Here is a 15,212-nt window from a genome sequence, read left to right as displayed (position 1 = left end):
ATTAAAATGTTGGCTTATATAATGCCCCAAATAAAGTTTCATAAATTCCTGGAGAATTTTAGTCAAAGAAATAAAAATACCCTTCTCAAAGGATTATTAAATGTTTGAATATTAATATAATTTCTTGTAAGTCAGTCTCCAACTTAAATATTAACTATATGTGAATGTGCCCCTGTTGTTACCTATTATTAAATATTGATACTTTATTAGTGTCTGCCTTACTAGATCTGCATTTAGATATGAATATATACTTGAAAATTTTTTTCTCATCATTCTTTTTAAATTCAATAGGCATGACGAAGTGTGTCCACATAAAAAATAAAGTTATTTCTAACTTAGTGGAAGTACTTGAGAACCACTACCCTTTAGAAGAATTTGGCATAAATGCTTATGATGTAGACAGGTAAAATCTATTTGTTGAGATTCAATTATATGATTTTTGAACCTTTCCCTGATAACAAATATTGTCATTCGCTGCTGCCTATAGGGAAAGTTATAATCCTCAAATTATAAAAGTATGCTTTAGGAATTTCTTCTCAGTTCTGCTGAAAAATCAATTTTTTTATGATGCCAAATTTGATTGTAGAATTTCCAACCCTTCTTTTTTTAATTTTTGTTTTAGTTCTGAAGCAATGCAACAAGCAAAAGTACTTTCAGTAGATTTCTCCACTGAAACCTTTCTGCCAGATTCTGTGTGTAAGTAATCGGCAATTTGAACACAAATAGATTCTTGACAGCACACAGAACCATCAGGCAGCTTACCTGTGTTCTTTCTCATACCCGTGGGTTATTATTATGAAGGGACCTACATATGCCATGGGGGTGGGAGGTTGGGGGGGGGGAGGACAAGCGTGTTCAAGCCAATTATGCATCATACATAAAAGTGCACGCTAACTACTTGAAAAAAATTCACATTTATTTACTGTCAAACCGTGTTAAACTTTACACTGGATATTAGTGATGGGCTCATTATTAACAGGTTTACACAAAGGGATGAAAAGAAAAGCAGAATTTTGCAGAAACAATTTACATTTCATTAGAACTTTATCATAAAATAAATTAATTACTAAATATAGGCAGAAGGAATATGGAAGAGTAATATTTATGTTTTATTTTATTTTTTAAAAAAGAATAGGCACCTTTTGTTCACTAGAAAGTTTGTGAGAAGTGCCCAGTGCCCTCATTGCCCTCTGTTCAAGAATAAACAGAGGCTTAACACACACTCTTTTCTAGATTTCACCACATTTGTGCAAGGCATGGCATAACTGGCTTCAGAGGTTTTTTTTTCCCCATAAAATGCGTTCTTTTGGCAATAAGAAATTTAAATGTAAGAATAAAGACTAACTGGTCAAAGCAGAACACTGTGTACAGTGGAAAATAAGTGAAAATGGGTAGAACTTACCATGACAAAGTGTAAGAAAAAACATTTCATAACATATGTGCAACCAAGAGCTTTTCACAATATTTTCTTCAAACTCTTTAAAATTATTTTAATGACAATTATATTTCAGTTGGACACAAATGTATTTATTTTACCCTAGCAATAGAACAAAATATAATTTCTTTAGCCATTTTTCATGAGAATAGTTCATTGTACAGTTGAGGAAACATATGAAATAAGGCCTGTGGCTTGATTGCTAGTGGTTAAACATGTTTTCAATCTTTGCCTCAATGTAAAAGATTTGCAGCGAACTGCAAACTGACGCAGAATAGCTCTCCTGCTTTTCCAAGTCTTGTCAGGAACAGTAAGGTACAGTAAATTTGTCCCACAGGATTTTAAAGCCTACGTCTTGTATATAATACAATGCAGGCCTACAAAAATGGCGCAGCCGTATTTACAGATTTAGTTCACAGACTGCTGCGGTAAAATGGCTGGAAAAGTTTGTTTTGCTTGCTTCACAATTTCTCTAAACAGCAGCAGAATCTTAAAATACCTGGTTGGCATCTCTTTTCTTTGTAACAAATAATCATCTTAGTATACTCTGTGTATATACAAAGTTTTTGTACGTTCTATAAAAATTCACAGAACTTCAAGGTTCAGTCATCTTTTTACACCAGAGAACCACAGGTCAACAGAGCCATCTCTTCGAGCAGAGTTTGAGGGAGCCGCACCGGGCCAATGGAGTCCTGATTAATACTTGCCTGTGGCCCCTGGAATTGCTTAGCTGCGCTATTAAAGACTCGTGACCAGCTGCATCTGTCCTTCTCTAACGTCTCCTTCGGGAATACACCCTTCCTTGTTGATGGGGATTATGTAGCCATCACTATTGCCCCTGCTGATCTGGTAACACACCTGGCGGCCAGCTCCCAGATTCGGCATGCTTTTATAGTAAATGTCCTCGTTCTCACTCCTCCTGGAGGGGGAGAGGTCCTCCTCCATGTCAGGGCTGCTCTCCTGGTAGGGAGAGTCTCTAAGATTGGGCATGCTCGTATAAAGAGAGTCTCTGTTGGGGGACTGCAGGTGGTCCTCCGCCTCAGCGGTCAGCTGGGAGACGTAGCTGTCGGTCCCCTCGGGCTTCACTCTCTTCTGGGGCTGGTACAGAAGGGAGTGAGTCCGCTGAGGAATGAGCGGCGCCTCAAGCTCTTTGTGGTGGAGCTCCAGCCCTGGGTTGTCGCCGTGCATTAAAGAGGACGCGTCTGCCACGATCGCGTCATCTTCGCTGCTGCTGCCTCCAATCCCAGGTTTGACTGGTAGCGTGAGCTCGAGGTTGTGAGTCTTGCCGCCTCCCCGCAGGTTGTTGTGCACTAACTCTGAAATGATCATTTTCTCGAAAGCGGTATCATTCAGACTTAGTCCACAGTCCATGACTTGCACGCTGTCATTATAGTCCCCCTTGCGCAGTGAGTAGCTGTTGTTAAAATTACCATTTAGCGGTAGAGTATCCATGGCACTTGTATCCCTGGCATTGTTCAGTGAATGTCCTGAAACGGAAAAGGGGGGGGGGTTCCATTATTGCCTCTGTTCCTTCGCAAAGAATCTTTACTTCTTTCGTACAAAACTTTTTAATGTCGTTCAGGACAAAGTTGTATTTGAAAGCTAACACTTGGAACAGTGCCAGGCTTTCCTGCATTCCCAACTGTAAACAGTTGCAACCCCTTAGATAACAGGAAAAAGCGTGAAAGAATAATACTATTTTCCAGGAAGGGAAGATGGCATACAAAATATTACTTGATCAATGTCAGGGAGACGGTAGTTATTAATTGATTTTTGGTCAAATCTCTGACACTCTTACAAAGAAGACTTCACTCCATGCCCTTGCATAGTTAATGCAAAGCAATTCATTAGTGACATTTACATTTTAAAGTACGAGACTATGGTTTATAAAAATAAAATTAACAGAATTTGTCCTAAACAACACTAAATTAAAAAGGAATAAGTCACATACAAAAACCGAAGGCAAATGTACAACATAAACCCACATAACTGGCAAGCAACTTTTTAAACAACATTCTAACATTTCCTTTTTCTGGAGATGAAGTAAAAAAAAAGAATGAAAAAAATGGACAGATACAAAGAATTCATGTTAAACAAAGACAGCCATCTCTCATACTGACTGGACCAAGGGCCCACAAGCACCATCCAACAACACGATAGACAGCAGGTGGAATGACTCACTTTGGACAACTCACATCATGTCTGTCTGCTCAGGCTATCTGGCCTAAGAGTAGCTGATATATAAAAGAAAGTAAAATGATTTATTGTAACATGATGAAGAATTTCTAAGCTTCTCAGCAACTTAGTCAGAGCAAGGGTTCAACAAATTAGATTACCAGCAATAGCAGCCTTTTACTTTTTCATTTAGTATTTATTATTTTGATTTTTTTTTCTTTTGGTACTAATACTCTCTCTCATAGCAATGGCCCCAGGCTCCTAATGGTCCAAGTTTGCCTGCAGCCCTGCAGTCTGCATCAGTCACAGTGACAGCACCGAGTGAACCAGCAGAGTCTACTGCACGAGACTGGCCCACAGACACCATGGGCATGGAGGTTAAACGCAGAAATGTTAGAGATTTCTCAAGTATGGGTCACAGAAATTAAACCAATAGTAGATATTAACTATGGAATGGGAAAAGGGTGTCAGCCTTGGCTAATATATTTTTATCTCTAAAGAATGAAAGATTGGATAAGTCTGCTGAAGATATGAAAAGAGGTTTAGAAGGAAAAAAAAAAGATGGTAACATGCTCTCTTGGAATCAGAGTTGTATTTTCTACAGACACATAAACATGTAAACTAACACATCACAGTGCTTCTCAGGCAAATGAAAATAACAAGTTAGAGAAAATCAAATGGTCTGCACCATGGAAGTTAGGTTATTCATTCTCAAAATCCTAGAGAAAAAAAAAACACACTTGTTTACAGATAGGTCTGGAAACAAAAAAGAATGAAATGATGTTACTGAATGAGACTGGCCACTGTGAGGCTGCTGCATTGTATGCAAGGCTTGGAGGAGTCGAGGAAAAATTTCATTCTTGGAAAAAATAGGAAATTTCCCTTTTTAGTGCTGACTCCACTCTTAAAGCTGCAGATTATCCTAGAAAACTCGATTTCATGACCAAGAAATACGTGGGAATTGTTCCATAAATTCTCATTAGCAGAAAATGAGAAAGTGTGTATGGGAGGGTGTGTCTGCTGGTGACTCCGTGTTATTTTAATAAACTCTGATCCAACTTCTACATTGGAAAAAGTGACAATTTCATTTTTATCATGCTCCACATATAACAAAATGAAGTGACAGTAGGATTTGTAAGGCTTCCTTCAGCTTGATTGACATAATTGTTTATCTTCCTAAATTCATGCATGTGCCACCATCTGTATTTAGAAAACATTTGGTGTTTTAAGTTATGGGTGACACACAGCAATTTGTTTCCTCTATTGAGGTTCGATCTTGCCATTTTTCTTTTTATCATTGCTTAATAAATACAAAATATATACTGGATGATGCAAAAGGCATTTTCTATGATATACTGCAGATTTAAGCACATCTTTGACTGGTTTTGAAGAGGCAACTTTTTCTGCCCAAGTTCAGGTAATTCACTTGAAGACTTTCCACAGCCTGTAGCAAGATTACTGTGGGAATGCAGAAATGATAAGTCAATTATTAAGCATTCTGGTTGACAGCACCTCAGGCTTTAAAGAGCAAATTATTTCAGCATTGCGTATAGTTAAGTATGGACAGCATTTGCTACAGACCTCTATTACTGACAAAAGGCAGTACAGATAGATGTACTGTTCGAATTTGGTAACAGTTTAGTTGGAAATTGTGAACCACTTGCCCGCTGAGTCTACTTCATGACTGCTAGTTATGTTTTAATTGTGCCGGTTAAAAATCATGCTGAAAAAATTTACATTTGATAGGCAAAGTTAAGTTTGACTCCCATACTTGTCTCTCTGTAGGTTGCTAGAGGAAAGCATAAGGAAAGTAAGAAAAACAAGAGAATGAAAAGAGAAACTGCAGTTACGTTAAAAAAGAATTTTAAGAAAAAAAAAAAAACGGAAACAAAGTTCTTTGTTTAATTTAGTGGCAAATATCAACCACAAATAAATATTACATGCTAGCAGTAATTATGTGATAACTTTTACCAAAATCTTGAAAAATGTGTTAATATTAAATGCTTTTTTTAAATAAGCTATTAGAAAACATAGTAATACAGGATGGGTTAGTGACAATCTCTCCCCCCTCCCCCAATAAAAAAACTAAAGGTATAACCTGACTAATATTAACTTCATTCTTAAAGTTTTTTTTTTTTAGGAAAAAAAAAAAAACACTACCATAAAGCTGCACTATACTATAGTTTGGTTACATTGATAATGCTGGATGCAGTTTTCTATACCTAAGCATCCAAATTATCTTTATTAGCTAATTCATTCCAGAAGCAAATTCTGTCCGCAAGCTTTAGAGTAAACTGAACAGTATATTACATAGATAGGATACCTCTAAATGATATAAATCTTGAAGATGGGCTCTCGGACCATGTGATGTCAGTCCTGTAATAATATATTAAGATTTATGCCACCTGTGTTAAAAACATGGATAATTATTGGTAAATACTATCATGACTGAATTTTTACTATAATATAGTGCAGTTTTAGAAGCCTGGCATGGGCAATACCATAATTCTTTAAATTGAGAAATTAAAGATGTAATAATAAATATATGGCAACTTGAGTATTCTAGAAAAAGGGCAAAGATCAGAGCTCTGTTTAGCAGCAAAGAAAGGTAGTTTTATTCGTAAGTATAAGCACACCTGGTGAGTTAAATACAGGAGCTGAAGGGGCATTACATACAACTGTTTCAGCGAGCAATGTGTTATAGGGGTTGTTAGTGCCGTGGGGTCGAAGAAGAGGGTTTGTTAGTAGGTAATTGCCAGTCATTCCTAAAGCAAAGAAACAGAAAAAAATACATCAGTTCTCTTATTTTTGTGTTACAGTTGCAGTAAAGTACTTTTTGTATTCATCAAGGGTAGCGGACAAGTTGGCAACGGATAATCTGCTGAAATTTTCTGACTGTATTTGAACTACTAATTTGAAGGAGAAAGGGGAGAGGGAAGTTAAATTTCAGTAATTCACAGGTGCTTTCTAAGTCCCCCAAGTAAACACCTGCTGAGGATGACATTTACTAATTTATACAAAATCACTTTTAAACAAAAATGGCAATTAAATGCACAGAGATCAACATTATGTTTCAAGATGTTACTGCTTAATATTAAAAACCTAACCACTGAGGCCCAGAAGAGGGAATCTCAAACTTTCAGAATTTACAGGTGTGGGATTATCCCTCATGAAAACATCTGTGTTAATACCAACTTTGACACAAGCAGGAGGAAAAACAACTTTCACAAACAAGTAAAAAGTATGACACATTGCACAAAGCTTCTCTTAGTAAATGCAAGAGCACACATGCCGAGGTTGGGGGGGGGGAGAAAGAGACTGTGTGTATAATGAATTATCAGACCATTCACAAACTCGATAAAGAATTTTCATTCTGTAATCTTATTTGCCAGGTTTCAAAAATGAATCACTGAATAATTCATTCCCTTTTTGACAGTCATCTTAACAGAATTAGGTAAAACATCAGAGCAATGGAATAAACACACATTTCACTCATTCTAATTGACAAATTACAAACCTTTCAATACTTATCAAATGTATGTTTTGCATAGCTAATGTAATTTGACTAAAAATATTTTAAAATTCAAGTTGGTTTTGATGCCATACATACTCTTTTCTTCATTTTAAACCAGAATCTCATCAGAACAATGTCAACAGTGAAAAATGTCTTTAATATTTGTGATAAAAAATAACATGTTCTATTATATTACAAATCTGTACATCAAAACAAATTACCTTTTTAAGGATATAGATACATACAATAACATGATTTTTTCATATCAAATTCAAATTTACTAAGCTTGCACTCAGGATTATGTGTGTCTATGTGCACTTGTGTCCTTATCCTGCTAAATTATTTGCCAGCTTATTTTAAGTAAGCATTATATTGTTTATATAAGTTTAAAGATGTAAACACATTAAAAATAGTAATTCAAATAGAAAAAACTGCTTTGTAGATTCTCATGTATTTAATTATTTGCTTATGGAGATTTACTATAAATGTTTTTGACACTTATTTTTTACTTTTGGAAAGAAGTGTAAAAATAATTTCACAAATAAGAATTTTCACTGCAACATTGGCACTGTTTAGTGTGAATAGGAGTTATTCTAACCATATTAATGTTTTAAAAAGAAAGCTTTCACAAATGTCTCAGAAAAGATAAATTTGTATTCACTGAAGGAAAACATTTTAATCTATGGCAAAGTATGTTCTTAGTAATTACTTTTTCCAGTTTTGTTCCTTTACTGTGGAGTTTGAAAATCTACTTTTTGCATTACATTACTGAATAAGACGAATTTATATGTACTTTCATAAAGGATAAAAGTTGACTCAACAGGTTTAAGAGCTTGTGATATAAACCCATTTGAGAGGAAAAAAAAATCAGTATTTTCTCTAGAATTATTGTAAATTGGCAATAGGTACAAAATTTATATTGTAAAGTCAAATTTTCCTAGTAACTGACCTTGATTAAGTGTTGAAGTGCTATTGATGTCACCTGAGATAAAAGAAGATTCAGACTGTTTTCTCACAGTGTCATTCCACATCCTTCTTATACGACTCTATTAATATAAAATAGCAAGACATATGTTATGTTAGTTTCCCCAAGCTTACCTTATTAAAGACACATAAAGATCTACCCTAAACAATCTGTGTAGGATTATCTGGGGACCTTTAAAAGGAAATGTGTGTTGATTCTGGTCTACAGGTAAGGAAGTCTAGAACTAAAAAATATTTAATCTTCCACTCTTAAGTTTTGTTTTGTTTTTTTTTTTCTTTTTAATGGCCTTTTTAAAAAGTGGAGATGACTGATTAGTCAACAAATGTTTATTGAGTGCCCACGGAGTACTGTGCTGCCTAACCTTAGGGTATCCAAATAATGATCACAGACTTCTTAAAGAAGTATACCTCTCAAAAACGATGTTCACACCTAAAGAAGCGCCTTGAATGAATACTTAAGAAGCAATTAAGACCAAAATACTAAAAAAGCAAGTATTTGCTACCTAGATGATTATAATGAGGAGACAATTAGTGCATCTGAAAGGAACATGTCTCAGTAGGCTTTCTATAAAGAAGGTTAATTAAAGATGCTGTCAAATTCTTTGTTACCTGTGTGCCAGAGGAATACCGAGCACTAGTTCTGGTGGTTGATGCCTTCACGGAACTGTGGGGGCTCTCGGTCGGGAGGCCGCCGCAGCAATAGGAGTGTCTGAAGCACTTGCCATATTCTTTTCGTACCTGCATTGAATAACCATGAGACCAAGAGATTAACGCAAACGTCCTCGCTTCTCTCTCTCTCTCTAATTAAATGAACAGTGGAAACGGCTGAGAAGAGTAAGTTCCACTCACAGTTTTCTGTGGAGCAAATAAATTCAATTTCTAAAACCAAGTTCAACTGAAACTGCTGAAACAGTAATCAGAAAAATATCTCGGCCCGCCACACCAGCTGGTAGGATCTTCGAAAGGTGATGTAGTATGTAGGATTGCTTTACGCCCTATTATTATACAAATGTTATTAATGCGAGGCGCCTGGGTGGCTCAGGCATTAAGCTTCTGCCTTCGGCTCAGGGCGTGATCCTGGCGTTACAGGATCGATCCCCGCATCAGGCTCCTCTGCTGGGAGACTGCTTCTTCCTCTCCCACTCCCCCTGCCTGTGTTCCATTTCTCGCTGGCTGTCTTTCCGTCAAATAAATAAATAAAATCTTTTTAAAAAATGTTATTAATGCATACCTAGTAATGCTTTAAGGCCTTATTCTATCTATATACTTAGCAACCCCCACTTTTATATTTCATGCTAAGAAAATAAGGACAAAAATTAGTACTTTCCTTGCTTCATTACATTTAACCACTCATAACTCAGTCATTTAAGTTTTATACGCTTCATGGCCTTTTAGGTAGGTCAATACATAAACTTCTGTTATGGGAAACCTCTTTACAATGGCAAGACTACTTTGGCACACGAATAAAGAAGAAAAAGGACTTTGATACATATGCTATTAATTCGGATGGAATGTTTTCTTCATTTTCTGATGTGTCTAGCTTTAACATCCTAGTGTAGAGCGTCAAAGATGCCTATTCACTTCATTAGCACACAAGGGAACTATTTATGCAATTTCCATTCACAGTAATGAGTTACCCATGTAATTTCCCTCTTCCCCTGAAGCCTGGATAATAGGAATAGATAGGAAAGTTGTTAGGCCCAAAGAAAGTTTAAAGTAAACTTTAAAAAGTGAAGTCCAAACAATTGCTAAAGAATAGGGCCCCACCTCTAAAGCTGGTGCGGAATTGGGAGGAGTGGGGAAGAGGGCTGGATTCTGCACAGCCCTATTGGCATATGAACAGGTTCTGCTCTGGCTCAGAGCCAGACTGAAATTAGAACAGACAAGGAGAAAGTTGCATAAGAAATTATTTTCTAGTAGGTTGCCAGAGCACTCGGAAAGACTTTTCCCCCCTCATGGTTCTATGCTCAGATCTGCCTGCAAAGACCATGACTTTGACACTCATTCCTTGAAAAATTACAAAATTAAAGTTACTAGATGATCTTTTAGATCCAAGGGCACTTGCATTTTCATCCTCTTAGCCTTATTTAACTACACCTGTTAGAACAAATAACAATGGGCTTGAACTTCCAAAGCATTTTATTTGCTTAAATATGCTCACTTAAGCAGTAAAAAGTGTATTTTAACTAAATCATTTTATATCATATTCTTAGCCATTCATCCTGGCAGCATCCAAAAGGACATATCCCAGACTAAGTAGAATGTATTCAAAAGGAAGCCCAACACAATGTTGCAAAAATGTAATTGTTAATTAAAAAGCACAGCAAAATGTCTTTGTTCAATTAATATACATACCTCTACGAGGAAATGATTTATGCTTTATGTCAAACACATATGGAAGAAATTATGATATGTGGTCCTATACATGTATACAAAATGGTCATTTGTGCAAGGAATAGTGAAAACCCAAGTAATTACAAGGTTATACCTGTATAATGTTTAGAAAATTAAAGTTCAATGTTATTATAAATAACACCTGATATCTCACAAAAAATTTTTTTGTACATTTAATGGCTGTTAACTGCTCTGAAATGCTGTATGGCCAAGACATTGGCAATCAAAATGGTATTTTATCCAAATAATACCCTCCAATGTTGGTTTTGCCTAATGCCTATATTGCTGTGAATGTACATTATCTGTCAGTATTGCACATTCCACTGTCATTATCTCAAAATTATAGCTTACTCAACAACTGATGGAAGTAACAACACTATCATCTTGTCAGGACTGAAAACATAATAGTTTTCACTTTCAAAATTCTATTTCTCTGTTCAATTTAGTGACCAACTAGTAATAACAGAATAAAAAGACTATATTAGATATGCAGGCAGAGAAAGGATGATACCTAGTTAAAAGGCGGCCAAGCTATTCTCTTAGGTTTACATCTTCTAGCAAGTTTTTCATCTTTAACTTTAATTTTTGCATCATTTTTGCTGACTCCACTTAGCAGAAAAATCAAGGACAACATAATAAGATGTGAGATATTAAATTACTGGGTTTTAGATCTTTCACAACTACTCAAAAGGTAACATTAATTTTTTGTATGTCTGGTGCTTTTAAAATCAAGGTCATTTGTCCTTATGTTCAATTTCGTTTTGGACCACTGCATTCCCTTTGTTGAGCAAAAAATGAGATTATTTAACCTTTTCTTTATCTTGTATACCTTTTGCACAAAGCATGTTTATAGACCCCACTAGCAAAAAAGAAATCTTAACATAAATGTCTAGTTTATAATATTTCCAAAGTGAGATCCAAAAAGATGATTGGTATTGACTTTTTTATATGCAAAGCCTGAATTTCCAGACATGCATTACAATTAATGATTAAAAATGATTCTATTTAGTAATACACCAGCTGTAAAACTGTAAAATCTTCTCTATTTCATCTCTGATTTTCAAACCAAAGAACAAGCAACTAGAACCTCTAGGTATTTTCACTTACTTTCTTTTGGAGAGCACAGTGAAAGATGAAAATGAACACTCCCTGGAAAGCATTAAAGATGGTGAAGAGATATGCCATCACAATAGTCTCCTCATTAATAAAAAGCAACCCAAATGACCAGGTTAGGCCAAGAAGACATAGAAGAGCAAAAGCGCCAAGCACCCAAGACCTGAAAAAATAAAGTGAATTTTATTAACAAGTTCAATGAGAGAACAACATATCTCACACTTCAATATTAACATATCAGTAGTAGCAGTTGACTTTCTCTATGTTCACATTCAAATTCAACAGCATTTTGGCTTTAACCTTTCATTGATTAAAGAAAGAACAACAGCATTTAGTACTGCAGCCTCCAGTGAAAACAGCAACAGCAGGTATGACCTTTTCTTACTCCAGCATTAACAAGGTATCAAAACTATATTAAAATACAAGGTGTAAAACATCCCCCATGACTTTATTGTCTTTTATGTGCATTTTAGTAAAAGAAATTAAGGAGTCCTTAATTAGTTTACTCCTATCTTTTTTATTCCTGTGGTGTACTCATGACACTGAATAATGTGACACATACAGAAAGGTTAAATGGCAGATAATCACTTAAACCTAAACTAATCTTAGGTGAACCTAAGGTATTTTAACTGAAGCATGAAGAAGCCTCGCTGAAATGGGACAAAAATATGAGAACAACTTCAAAATAAAATAATTTTGGAGAGATTTCATCATGAATAGCTTAAGGAGAAAAAGAACTGTAGAAAATAGGACGGAATGGAAAGGATTTAAAGTCAGTGCATTCCATGTCTAACTAATGATCTTACTTGATAAATGGCTTATTATCTTCATAGCTAGAAAGCATTATAAGCAGAAAAGAGAAACAAAATTATTAGACAGAATTAAAATAGAAAGTAATAAGAAAGCATTTATATATTTTATAAATTAGTCAAAATTAAGAAAGTCAAATTGCAGAGGCAAGCAATTAAAAAATAAAGGCATATTATAGTTTAAAAATACTATAGCAAATTAGATATTCCAACATAATTATAAAAATTAAGGGCAATTCATGATACTGACGGATTTGTAAAAAATATAAATCATGCCATAAATTTGTGAATGTAGGGTTCTACCTTACCCAGGTAAGTCCGTATTATAGTAGCCATCACAAACACGGTAATTACTGGTGTAGATGAGAAGACAGAAAGAGGAAAAGGAAGAAAAGAGAGAGATGCTAAAGATTAGCTCTCTCTCTTACCATGCAACATGCAATGAAGCTGGCACTAACCTATCTAAAACATCTAATTTTTTTTAAATTACCCTTACTATAGATCTGCCATTTTTTACATTAGAACTATTTTTCACAATCCCGTTTTAACCAACTTGAATAACACCTCCTCACATTTTAAATTAACTCATATCTAAAAGATAACTCTGAAAATGCTCCCATAAATGACTGAATAAATCAACAGCTATCCATTTTTTAATCAGATAGCATTTTTCATTGATAGGATATTGTAGTTTGTATTCAATATTGAAATAAAGTAAACATTTCTTTAATTATCATGAAAACAATAGATAATCTCCAAGTTAACAACAGTAATAGAGTAAATTATCTTAGGAAAACAGGATTAGAAGTAGAAACTGCTCAGAATCCTTAAATCAAAAATGTCATTTAACAAAACAAACAATATAATCATATCAGCCATGCAAACAGCAATGTCATTTTGAACTGTGTTTTAAATTCAAATGAAATTGCTACAGTGATATGGAATTTCCACAAAGCCACTGAAACAATTTCTTGGCTCTAGATCAAACAGAAATCATTATCTAATTTTTGACCAATGTCTGTGACATGGTTAACAGTGAGACTCAACCTTGATCAGTAAAACTTCATTCTGAATAATTTCTACAGTTGATAAAAGGCATTCATGTATTTTCTGTGGAGAGTATCTTTCACTTGGTTTGTCAAGCACTAAAATTAAAATACTAAATACTTACTTAATGTTTTCCAACCTGCTAGAATCTGGTTTCAAAGTGTTTGAGTGCTTCACCATTTTGCATAATGCGATCACCAGGAAGATAATATTTAGCTGTGACAACAAATGAAGAATTAGACCACTACATCTACAGAGTAAAAAATGAGTAAGTTTTGCAAATATACTTAACGAGTTAATGCAGCTAAATACCGATGACATGAGTATATGGTAGACACTCACTGACTCAATTTTACAAAGGCAATGATCAAGTTAAGTCTAAATAAAAAAATACCGCGGCTATGTATGATCGATTTTTTTAATAGATCATTTGACATGAAATTGCAACCTCATTAAATCAGCATCATGTGGTGATGATTAAATAAATGAGAAAACCTAAATTAGTTTCTTTAGCTAGAGGTACTCCAGGGCCTAAAAGCCACCTAATGGAAACACTGAAGTGAATTCTTTAGAAGGGGCATTTACATCATGTAGCTAACAAGAATTGCTGGATTTGGGACCCTAAGATTTAGCTGAGAGTCAAGCTTTTGATTTTGACAGATTAGAGGAGGAGAGTAACATTTGCACGATCTATCTGCAAGGTAATTGTGAGGATCATATGAAATAAAATATATGAAAAATAATGAAAAAATATATGAAAAATACTTATTAGTTCTAGAAAGACAAACTTTTAAACTATGTATATATTTGCTACTAAATGGTTAAAAGCCATCAGTCCTTTTGTCCTTATGCCTCTCTATTGTATGGACGTAGGTAAATTCTGAAGAAAGGCTGCTTTGAGTCCCTCTGAACACTGAGCTGTGCGAAGAATGGAGGTGCAAACAAAAGCAAAAAAGGGGAAGATGGAACCTGACATAGAAGGAAGGCTTGGGAGGTCAACATGAGTGAACTGAGAAGGAAAGACATGTTTTGACTGAAGAAAGATAATGTTTGCAATTTTGCATCTGCTTCTACAGAAATCTGGTAAAATGCTCGACAGAGGGAAGGCAGTTCCACTTTTATGCTCTAAAAACAGAACTAAACTTGATCACTACTGGATTTCTTTGACATTTTATGTACTTCAGATTACTACTTTTAAAAAGACAAAACAAAGTTATATTTTGTGAGCTGTACTTGGCTTAGAGAGTGCAAGCCCGAATGGTGTATTCAGAAAAGGACAAAGAGGGACAAAAGCAATTCCTTGGTGGTAAACGCTCAACATAATTTTGTTATAATAAGATGATCATTTTTACTGAGTCACACACAAATACCGTCTGATAATATGATAATGTTATTTTACTCATTCATCACTACTTCTGATTTTATAATTAGGAAAAATTATGTAGGGCAGTAAATAAAATTTCCAAGTCCTTCCTAATGATGAGTTTAGGAACAGAGTGAAGGCTTTAATCTAAGCTGTTTATCACTCATTTTGTCAACTGTGCCTTATTATTTCTCTTAGATGTAGAATTTCCTCTTAAGGGATAAAACGAGGTTAATGGGTATAATTTGCAAATGTTGGCAGATAGCATTCTATCGTTCCATGTTAATTACTTAACAAAAGAAGGACAAAAGAAGCTCTCTGTTTAAAAAACTACTTAAAAATTAACTTATTAAAATACTTGTCTAGAGAAAAAGCAAA

At 34.9% G+C, this 15,212-nt stretch overlaps 1 protein-coding gene across 20 annotated transcripts in view; it reads right to left on the bottom strand.

Annotated features, from left to right (window-relative positions):
* Nucleotides 1-895: 895 nt before the first annotated feature.
* ADGRL2 (adhesion G protein-coupled receptor L2) overlaps nucleotides 896-15,212 on the bottom strand; it is a 609,194-nt gene continuing 594,877 nt past the window's right edge. For 8 of the 20 annotated variants that reach the window (XM_034653754.1, XM_034653755.1, XM_034653756.1 and 5 more), the window contains 6 exons: nucleotides 13,596-13,687; nucleotides 11,610-11,778; nucleotides 8,718-8,846; nucleotides 8,074-8,170; nucleotides 6,247-6,375; nucleotides 896-2,922 (listed from right to left, as the gene is read on the bottom strand). In XM_034653754.1, coding sequence (XP_034509645.1) covers nucleotides 2,174-2,922; nucleotides 6,247-6,375; nucleotides 8,074-8,170; nucleotides 8,718-8,846; nucleotides 11,610-11,778; nucleotides 13,596-13,687 — 1,365 coding nt within the window. In that variant the 3' untranslated portion in view covers nucleotides 896-2,173. Of the gene's footprint in view, nucleotides 2,923-3,616; nucleotides 3,670-5,933; nucleotides 6,016-6,246; nucleotides 6,376-8,073; nucleotides 8,171-8,717; nucleotides 8,847-11,609; nucleotides 11,779-12,421; nucleotides 12,449-12,732; nucleotides 12,778-13,595; nucleotides 13,688-15,212 lie in introns of all 20 variants that reach the window. The other 12 variants (XM_034653762.1, XM_034653764.1, XM_034653763.1 and 9 more) reach the window with 7 other exon arrangements.

The sequence above is a fragment of the Ailuropoda melanoleuca genome, chromosome 2 (assembly GCF_002007445.2).
Source record: "Ailuropoda melanoleuca isolate Jingjing chromosome 2, ASM200744v2, whole genome shotgun sequence".
NCBI classification, from domain to species: Eukaryota; Metazoa; Chordata; class Mammalia; order Carnivora; family Ursidae; genus Ailuropoda; species Ailuropoda melanoleuca.
Note: the sequence above shows the minus strand (reverse complement) of the source record. Positions and strands in the feature narration are given on the sequence as shown.